This window comes from Callospermophilus lateralis, chromosome 10, assembly GCF_048772815.1.
Source record: "Callospermophilus lateralis isolate mCalLat2 chromosome 10, mCalLat2.hap1, whole genome shotgun sequence".
Classification (NCBI taxonomy): Eukaryota; Metazoa; Chordata; class Mammalia; order Rodentia; family Sciuridae; genus Callospermophilus; species Callospermophilus lateralis.
The window spans coordinates 12057686-12068456 of record NC_135314.1 but is presented as its reverse complement, the minus strand read 5'-3'; the positions used below and the strand labels follow the sequence as shown (position 1 = coordinate 12068456).

The following is a 10771-nucleotide window of genomic DNA, read 5'->3' as shown; positions in this document are numbered from 1 at the left end:
CCTGGAAGGCAAAGAAACTTCGGCCTTGGGCAAAGGCCCTTTGGCCAGCACTGGCATTTATGTAACTGTTTAGCATATGCAAGTTCATCTGGTGAATACTAGTAAGTCACACTTTCTAGAGGATGACAAATATGAATTGTGTGTCTCTGACAGCAGATGCATTAGATTTCAAGGGCCTAAATAAACAGTTTCCAAGATAAGTGCATCTTCAAAACTAAATTCTGTTTTCTGAGCTTTGGGGGTAATGCAGATTGTATTGATGAGCCTTTGAGGAGATGGAGAGGATTCAAATCCCACAAAGCAAACAAAACAGAAATTCCAGTGGGCATTTTTCAGTCTTCCCCATGTGGGTCTCTTCTTGCTCCCAATCTGGGTCCCTTTGGTCCTTTCTTCCAGCTCTTGTCTCCGGCTTGCGTCTCTCTAGGCATCAAGAGAACAAGTCATGAACTCAGAATTCTTAGTTTTCACCCCAAAATTTCTGAATCACAAATCAGCCATCTGAAGTTTAGCAATTCCTTTAGGTGAACTAACAGTGGCTTTCAGGATAAGGAACCTTACCCTTCCATAGAAAATAGTTCAGCCATCATTTTTTATTCAGAGACACACTATTGAATGAAGCAGGAACACTCTCCTCCACCCAATGCATTATCAAACTATTTTCCCAACAAACGTATGGGTTAAGATGGGGGAAATTCTTATTCTGAGAAAATTTAAGCCATACCATTACAGACAGATTCATGTTCACTGTAAAAACAATTGTAAGAGAACATTAGTGAAAGTTTATCTTGCACTGTAAAGGTATCCAAGTCTCCTCTATATCTTTCTAAATCTGAGCTCACAAGTAAACATATGTTGATCTTTAAAAATAGAAGTATTGTTTGCTCATTTCATTGTTTTATTTTTTAAAATATATTTTCCTTGAAAGATTGGGTAATATTTCTCTCTCCTATTGTATGAACATATTATAAATTATTGAAACATTCTAACCTTCTCCTTGAGCGTGTGTCCTTAGTTAGAATCAGACAAAAAACACAGATTCCTAGAAGCCAACCAGTTGCCATTTTGACATCTTTAGGATTTTGGCCTGGCCAGACACAAATATGAAGCCAAACAAGTAACAGTATGGGGCAAGGAGTAAGAAAATTGTAAAGATGAAAAGGTGAAGCCAGGGATTGAGGAATATCGACTTCATACACAACACCACAAAGCCAAAAGCACTGTGAATAAAAAAATGAAAACTACAAACAAACAAACAAACATCCATTTTGGAACATTCCAATTTCTAAACAGCAAACGAGATATTATGATCACAGTCACTCATAACTAACAACATGTCTAGACGAAGCAGCTGCAGTTTTCCAGGGAGAACTATTTCACATCTTTCGGAAGGGAGAGGCCGTTTTCCCCCGATTTCGGGTTTCAGGACTTTTCAAACCGCGGCCCGAGCGGGTGCTGCGCGGAGGACGGTTCCCCGCGCGGCCCTCGGCCCCGCCCCCTAGCATTTATGGCCACTCGCGTTCTAAAGCCGCCGTAGGGGGCAGGCAGATCTCGCGGCCGGCGATTGGTTCCGGGATAGAATGTGGGCGGGCCTTGAGGACTCCGGCCTATAAAGTAGCCGCGAAGGTTCCACTCCGGTTTGAGCCGGCGTCTCCCGCTTCGTAGCTCGTACCTCCGTTAGCCGCGCTTGGAATCGGACTGGCACTCTCCAGCGAGTTATGGCAACGAAGGCCGTATGCGTGCTGAAGGGCGACGGCCCGGTTCAGGGCACCATCCACTTCGAGCAGAAGGCAAGGCCCGGGGCGTAGGTCCGCGGCGAGGCCCTGCTCGCCCGCCAGCCCGTGCACCTGTGTTGGGAGCGGGCCGGGTCGGGCCGCCATCGCCACGCCCCCGGCCCAGAGGTCCGCGCCGCCTGGGACCTTGGCACCCGCACTGGCGTCCGCGTGCGTCCGCTAAGTGCTGAGTCACGGCGTGTAGCCGCGGGCGGTCTGGGCGGGGGTGCGGGCGGAGAGTGGCAGTGCCTGCCGGGCTGGTGCAGATAGCCGCGGGCCGGCGAGGCGGGTTGCTCGCGGGGCCTCGGCCTCCACTAGCGGCCGTCTGGAGGCCAGGGTGGGGGCTGGTCGTCTGTGAAGTGGCGCTGGCCCTTCCCTGAGCGGTCTTTTTCCTGCTCGCGTGGGTTTCTTGGACACACTGGCGCAGTCCGATTTCCGGGGCAGCAGGGCCTTCCCGAGTATTGTCGCATGCGTTATCTCCTTGGGGCTGCCTTCCCGACTTCAGTGCGCTAGATTGGGATTCTGCGAATTGAGGTCCGCAGTCTTTAACAGCTTTCGAGCTAAGATTAATTTTTTTATTTTTATAATGAAAAACAAGAATACTCAACAGAGAACGGAAGTGGTACTTTGCAGGATGGTGCTGGCCCGTCTCTTGGTCGTGGTCGGGCCACAAGGACAAGAAGATGGCCAGAGATTTAACTGGGAATTTTCCAGGGCAACGATGATCAATTCTGGTTGCACAGTAGATTAATTTGGGGAGCTTTTAGGAAATAAAGATACCAAAGGCCCAATCCCCGATCAAGAATATAAAAATCTGTCTCGTGCATTGCTTTTTTTTTAGTTTCCAAATGATTTTAATGTGCACCTATCCTTGAGAACAGTTGTTTAAGAATATTGGGTGGGGTAAGAGACTTGGAGTTTACATTACATGAAATTGGCACTTAATAAGAGGTTTTAGAGCATTCCTTAAACCAAATTCACTGCTCTACTAGCAGCCAGGTTGCCCAAATGGCAGACAGTTTTTTTTTTTTTTTTTAAAGGTGGGAGCTCTCAAAGATAAATTTATGAACAAATTTTGTAAAATAAACATTTTCGGAAATATTCATTGCCAATAATGTTTGCAAAATATGTTCTGCAAGAAAGATAACTTGTGATAAGACTGTGGCCAGACCATAGTAATGTTACCAACCAAAGGTTTTGTTGTGCTTGGCTTAATCATGAGACAAGATTTAATATATGAATGAGATTTAATCCTCAAAATGGTTCACAGAAATGTGAGTGGGCAGGAATAGAAGTGTATGCAAAGTAGTGTATGCTAGGGAGAACCTGGTATTTGAGTATTTTGGTCTCCACCTTTTCTGAAAAAGATTCTTTGGTATTTGACTCCATTTGGCTGTGTTTCATTTGTCAGATTTGGTTTTGTCTCCCTTTTCTCCTCACCTTGTAATTCACCACTGCTGGAGAATCCTAGGAAGCCTCTTGAGGGATCCTTTCCCTCTAGCCATTGGAAAATGTGAAGACCCCCAAACTCAGTTTCCTGTTGGTTTTCCACCTGTCTTGATCACATTGTTTAGTTAAACTCCAAACTTCCTATTGGTGGTGCCCTTTGTACTTGATAAAGACCCTTGGTTAGTTAAGCATTACAGCTCAACAGATTGGCAGATGTAATAATTTGGCTTAAACTGGTCTGGCCTTTTTCAAATTTAAAATTTTGGTTTAGTTGCCCATTTTAAAAATCAGAAGTTTGCCTTCCTACTCTTACCTTGAAATTTTTGGAGATGTGCTCATACTGAGCTTTCATTAACCCAAGACAACACTGGACTGGGGCAGTTTATATTCATTTTTGCTTCCCATGTCAGTGTTACGCACAGTGGTACCTGTCCCTTAGGGTGTAACTGTACAGCTACTTCTGAAGAACTACTTACTTGTTCTGTATGCATTGCCCATGTGTAGGTTGGGGTTTGAAAGAACCTGCCCTTTTTGCCTGGGTGATTCTCTGTTTCAGGGTGAGGAAGTGTTCACATTGGATTTTATCTAGAATTAAAGGTTGTACATAGAGGAATCATAATTCCTATTTTCAGAACTAAAAAGGGCAATTGTATGAATTGCTATTGTATGAATGCTTTCTTTGAGCTGTGTTTTCAGATGGAAAATTAAACAAGATTCCGAACTAGAGAAAAAAATTGTAATTTATAATTACATTATAACAATGTTATATAATTATCAATTATATTTTATAATTTGTAATTACACTATGAAAATATTATTTAATACATGAGTTATATTTAGTAGATATTTAGTCTTCTAAGTAGATATTTAGTCTTTTACAGAGAGAACAGTAGTGGTAGTATGTGCAGGTATCTATGAAATGTATGGGGAGGAGAACTAATTGATCCTGGTTATTAAAACAAATAAACAACAACAAACTAAGCTAAAAACAAAGATACTAGCATATGTATTACAGTGTGATGTAGTTCCTGTCTTATGTTTTATTTCAGTTCTTGACCTGAGCTATGACAATAATGTCCTTAATTTCTAGATGCAGTACCATTACCTGGTATGACTGCCTGAATGGCATGTCATACTACTTTGTTTTTTTCTGCTTAGTTCAGTGGTTTGCTTTTTTTGTTTTTGTTTTTGGTATTGGGGATTGGACTTGACTGCTTTACTACTAGGCTACATCCTCTGCCCCTTTAAAATCTTTTATGTTTTGAGACAGGGTCTCATTAAGTTGCTTAAGGTTTCACTAAATTTCGGAGTCTGACCTTCAACTTGCAATCCTCTTGCCTCAGCCTCCTGAATTACTGGTATTGCATAGGCCATGCCTAGCCCAACTACTTTAGTGATTTTATTGTCCTTTCTTTTTGTTAGTGTGGAAGGTTTCTAGATTTCAGTGCCTAAAAAAGACTTAAAAAAAAAAGAGTATGTTCTCTCAGGGTAGGATATTGTCTGACTACTAAGTGAACTTAGAGTAGAGAATGAGTCCTGGGGTAGCAAGTTGGATATTACTGGGTGTTTTGTTTTGTTTTTTTTAAATACCCAACAGTTTGCCCCAAGGAAGAGTATCTGCATGAAGAAAGAGCAAAGGGCCAATAATGAGTGTATGATTTGAGGTTCTCTTTTTAGATTATTAATTTTTTCATGTATGGTAGTTGAGATTGAACCCAGCGGTGGTCTACCACTACCACTACTCCCCCAGCCCTTTTTATTTTGATAAATTACTGAGGCTGCCCTTGAACCTTTGATCCTCCTGCTTCAGCCTCCTAACTGCTGGGATTATGGGTGTGCACCATCACACACTGTGTTGGGTTCATAAAGTTTGATATGGGACTGAGGATGTAGCTCTGGGCTTGATCCCCAGCACTGCAAGAGAAAAAAGGTTGGCTATGTCATTACCTGTGTATTCACTGTGTACAAATACAACCTGTTCAGAAGCATTTACTGAAGAAGTACTTAGTCATATTTACATATTCATTGCAAGAGTCACACCCTACAAAGTGCATTACACACATTTGACATTTATGTGCTTACTACCTTCCTGCTGTGTTATGCTGCTCTGTAATGTGCTTTTTATATGTTACTTAATCCTAAGCAGCAATGTTAGAACAAGGAGGTTCTCACTGGCTGGGAAGTAGTGGGAGTCTGTCTTTATCACTTTACTGTGTTAATAAAGGTAAGTCAACTGTTTTCTTTGTTCAAAAGTACTTGTATTCTCAAATTTAATGCACTTTTCTTTGAATAAAGGCAAATAAAGTTGTGGTATCGGGACGCATTACAGGATTGGCTGAAGGCCAGCACGGATTCCATGTCCATCAGTTTGGAGATAACACACAAGGTAAGTTTTGCAGTGCTCCACTGACCATACCTTTTCAAGCTAGGAAGGCAAATAGGACTGAGTAATCCCTCACTGGTAAAAACCTTCAACTTTTTTTTGAAGGTCAAGTTAAAATAAAATTATTATTAAGGCCAGCCTTAAGGAAATTAGCCACAAAAGTTTATGATTTTGTGGAGTTTGTGCTTTTTACGGCGGGGGGGGGGGTGTACGTCCTGGGGATTGAACTCAGGGGCACTTGAACCCTGAGCCACCTCCCCAGCCCTATTTTGTATTTTATTTAGAGACAGGGTCTCACTGAGTTGCTTAGTCCCTTGCTTTTGCCAAGGCCGGCTTTGACCCTTCTGTCTCAGCCTCCGGAGCACTGCCCCTGGCCTTATCTTGTATTTTTTAAGGACACATCTTTGTCTGTATGTTGTGTCTGCCGAAAACTAACAAATAAATATTAAAATTCTCTAAAAATAAATAAATAAATAAAATAAATTTAAATTTAAAAAAAAAAAAAGAACACAATAGGAAACAAGTAAAAGCTCCTTTCTTGTATTGGGTAATGATCTCAGGTGTTTGTGAGCTGGGATGGGAGCTTCCTGCACAGCACCTGGTTTGTTTGCATTACCCCCTGGAACAGCTTCACACCCAACTTGAGATCCCTGTTGGGACATGATTACAAACTCAAGATAGTATGTAGATCTGGTGCTTTGGAATGAGTTTCATTTTCTTAATTTGGGATTAGGAGCAAATTAATGAAAGATTACAGATTAAATTGCATTTGGTGATCATTTGCCATATTTGGGTTATAATCTGAACTTCAATCATGTTTATAGATTTGGGATGAGTACTTGATTGATTTTGCTGGAACTTGTTTTTAATGTACCATGGTTTGTTTCCAAATAGTTATTTTAGTGACCAGATTTTACTTGTTTCAGTAATGACTAAAATTCCCAACTTGCTTCTACCTCTGGTTTGGGAAGTGTTCCGTTGTGTAGCTTTGACTTGGTAAACTACTTCCCGGTACCTGCTGTCTTCTTCTGTGTGGTACTCCCTGGGGCCTGCCTCGGTAGAAGCTATAAACAATGGAAGCTTTCCTTTGGTTGTTGAATAGAGAAAGCCTATCATGAAAGGACCTCCTGGGCTGTCATGGCAGTGTTCTTTGTGAATGACATCTCTGGTGCACAGGAATGCCACATCTGGGTGTGGCACAAAGGTGCTATTTAATATTCTGCCTATTCCAGGTAAAAGCCTCAGACAAACCAGGAGAGCCTTTGATATATGTTGCTTAAGAGATAAGTTTTTTGGAATTAGACATGCTACCTTCTTAAAACTAGGATCATAAACATGAGATTTTAACTCCTGGAAGACCTGTTGAAGTTGTCTGGCCTACCATTTCATTGTGAAGAAGCCAACACCCAGAGAAGGATATTAATTTGACTAGTGTCAGTAGTTAGAATCCCAGTCCATTGTGTTCATACCAAGCTGTTGCTTCCTGTTTTTATTATCCCAGATATCATGACGCAGACCAGTGCTTTCTCTATCGGAAGTTTTGGCAATGATCATTTTCTTTTTAGAATTTATTTTGGAATTTTGATTGATAAATTAGCTGATCCCCCCCCTTTTTTTTCTTTTATAAATAGGCTGTACAAGTGCAGGTCCTCACTTTAATCCTCAATCCAAAAAACATGGTGGGCCAACAGATGAAGAAAGGTGAGCTGCAAGATGCTGAGCTCCTCTAAAGTAATTGTGATGTTTTATGGAGTTGATAGTGTGCACCGCTTGCAAAACCAAGATGATTGAGTGTTGTCCCCTGTGCTTTTGAATTTGTTGTCTTCCACATAGCTTCCCCACCCCTTATGCTGAAATGGCTTATTACCTGGGCTAAGGCGGTGACAAATGGGAACACTTAAAACAATTAGGTTTTGTAGCATTTATTGAATATAGAACTAATACAAGTGCCAAAGGGAACTAATACAGAAAATGTCAAGAATAACAGTATTGTTGACCACTAGAAAAGGAAAAGCATCAGTGTGAACCTAGGAAGCTTCTGTAGATAAAAATGTCATGCTGGAAACTAGCTGAGACCCCCATTTGTATGTGTGTGTCTTCTGAAGACCTTTCAGAGTATTAAGTTTAAGGACAAGATTAATTTATTTTTATAACAGAAGGCCTAGGGGCCTAGCTTTCTTAATTGTTCCATTAACTGAGAGGGATAACTCAGTAGCTGAGTTTACTATGTGGTACTTTATCTCTGAAATTAGAGGTTGCCCCCATCCCAGGACTCCTTCTCAGCTTGTTTTTAAATTTATGTTTTCAGAATTTTGTCAATCTGGAAAAGTGATCTTTTTTGATACATACCTCTTAGTCTGCCTTATATATTTGACTCAGTCATGTTTTAATTTAGTACATGAATCCTCTGATGTTAAGTGAAAATCAGTGCTAATCCATCTGATAATTTTTCAATGCCAGGCACGTCGGAGACCTGGGCAATGTGATTGCTGACAAAGATGGTGTGGCCAATGTGTCCATTGAAGATTCTCTGATCTCACTCTCAGGAGAGCATTCCATCATTGGCCGCACAATGGTGGTAAGTTTTCATATAAAAAGGATATGCATAGGATTTTTTCTAACATACAGTCATGTATCTTTTCACCATTTTCTCAGTGGTTAGTCTTGGTTTTTAAATATTCACATAAATTGTACTTTTAGTTCAGATTAGGAAAAGTATTTTATTCAATTGTCTACAGTGAAGACGAATTAATGTATCTAGGTCAGTTAAGAACACTGTCTGCTAAGGTGCAGTAAAAAACAGGTTATATTTGGCTATATCAGATCAAATTGGGGAGATAGTAGTTTTTAGTTTTAAAGCAGCCATATTTTATTGCCATGATTGTTTCCCCTTGTAGGTAAATAGAGTATTTTGTTGAATCTAAAATCTGGGATGGACTTGAGTATTCATAATGAGTCAAGTGTGTAGGCTGCCATATGGAGCGGTCCTCCCAAGTTACCCTGGAAGCTGCATCTGCTTCATGCACGCCACCTGGTAGGAAAGGCTCTCTTGCCCCGTCAGGGCAGTTAACATTCAGTAGGCACTTCCTTTCACTGGACCCTTTATCCTTAGAATTTTCTTCAGCCCTATTGGTGAAGCAGAAAAATCATTTAATGTACAAAATTTAAAATACCATTGCTAAATAGTTTTAGGATTCTTTCTTATTTATTATTCTTTCTACAGTTCATTAGGCATAAAATTTTTGGTAGGTTTACTATAACTAAAGTTACTGTTTTTTCATGGAGAATGAAGACCATGTGGCATTTGGGTTTTCAGTATTTCTTTTAGAGATAGCAACACTTACCTAGTGTTTAAAGGTAAACACTAGGTCTTTGCACCAGCAAGAGAAACACTAGGTCTTTGCACCAGCTGGTCTTTGCCCAGCAAGAGAAAACTTTTTAGTAGTTTCTACTTTGAAACTCCTAGCATAAATGTTAGTTTTGGTGTTTTTTTTTTGATAGTTGGATTATTTTAACATGTTGTTTTCTAATATTAAATGATTTTTAGAAGTCTTTTAGAGCATTGTTGGGAAGAGATTCTATATTACTTGATAGCCCAAAGTTAAATGTTCTTAAATTTTTTTTAAAGGTCCATGAAAAACCAGATGACTTGGGCAAAGGTGGAAATGAAGAAAGTACAAAGACAGGAAATGCTGGAAGTCGTCTGGCTTGTGGTGTAATTGGGATCGCGCAGTAAACATTCCCTTCCATGTTGTCTGAGTCCCAGTAACTCATCTGTTATCCTGCTAGCTGTAGAAATTTAACTTGATAAACATTAAACATTGTAATCTTAAAAGTGTAATTGTGTGACTTCTTTTTAATTGCTTTAAGTGTTGTAATGAGAATGATTTACAATTACTTGGAAATATTGTATAGTTTTATAAAATTCATTCAATTAAAATGTTTTAACAATCTCCGTATTTTACCACTTATCACATGTGGGTATTAAACTCACGGAGTTTCTTCAATTCTCATTCAAGCTTGTGAATAAACACCCTATGTAAGGATGACATTTATTTTGAGCCTATTAAAGTATCCAAATCAAAAATTCTAAATTAAGCTCTGATACTCTTTTATACATAGAACATGAATTGGACAGATGTAGTAATACTAATGATTTCATAGCACTTTCAAAACGTTTTGAGAGGGGGCATCAAAATGTAAAAATTTTAGCAGCTCTCTTTTTAGCTATGGTAACACAAATTTGTCCTTGTCAGCTTTAGGGGAATTTCCCTGCTTAGTGACTTAGCATTTTGATTCATAAATTAACCTAAGTTTATTTTCAAAAGCATGTAGTATGGTTTAAGAAAGCCCTTTCATAATTTTTAGTGACTTGTAAAAGGCTAATTACACCTAGTTAGCTAAGATTAATTGACCTACCTGTCAGAATGATTTAACTTTACAAAGTGGAAGTTGGCACAATCTGTCTTCTTCAGATTGGCCCTCTCATGATACTACAGTACTAGCAGGTAGAACCAGGGAAATATTTGTTCTGGCTGTTAAAATAGTCTTTAAGAATTTACTTAATTTACCCAAGTTGCAATTGAGTGAATTAGAGAAATCAGTTCTCTTCCTTTGATGTAAATATGTACGTACCTGTGAGAGAATGTGTTTATGTGACTATCTGGATGACTCTATGAACCGTATGAAGATTTCTGATAGGATTGTAGTTTATTCCTGGTTTCTCTACCATAAATATATACTTTATGAAATGTAAGAGGTCATTTAGAACAGCTAAATTTGAAAAAGATACTGTTTCCAAAGTTCAGATTTGAGATAAAGAATATGCTCATTAAGTGGTTAGATGGCCTTCAGATAAGATAATTTTAAACAGTATTTCCAGATTTTGTTAATGTAGTTTGTTGCTCCTGTGGGATGACTCAGATAACAGGGACAGTGCGGTCATACTACAAAAGTCAGTGTTTTTGCTTTTGTTTTCATGTTTAAATGGGGTGGTGTCAATACTTTGAACTGGAAGTAGAAGCTTAAACTGGAATCGGGAACACCGAAGTCCTTGACATCTGGAAGGAGTTTCAGTTAGTGCTTCAAAACTTCCTAAGTTGGAGCAACACAAAACTAAAGAAAAGTTTTGTAATTGAAGTTTACAGATATGAAATGGACTTTTCTAAAG

At 39.5% G+C, this 10771-nt stretch overlaps 1 protein-coding gene across 1 annotated transcript; it reads left to right on the top strand.

Moving 5' to 3' along the window:
* Window positions 1-1618: 1618 nt before the first annotated feature.
* On the top strand, window positions 1619-9442 carry Sod1 (superoxide dismutase 1). Its single transcript, XM_076867512.1, has 5 exons — window positions 1619-1787; window positions 5514-5604; window positions 7233-7302; window positions 8062-8179; window positions 9230-9442. Exons 1-5 carry the CDS (start codon window positions 1716-1718, stop codon window positions 9335-9337), a joined length of 459 nt encoding a protein of 152 aa, XP_076723627.1. The 5' UTR covers window positions 1619-1715; the 3' UTR covers window positions 9338-9442.
* The last annotated feature ends 1329 nt before the right edge of the window (window positions 9443-10771 follow it).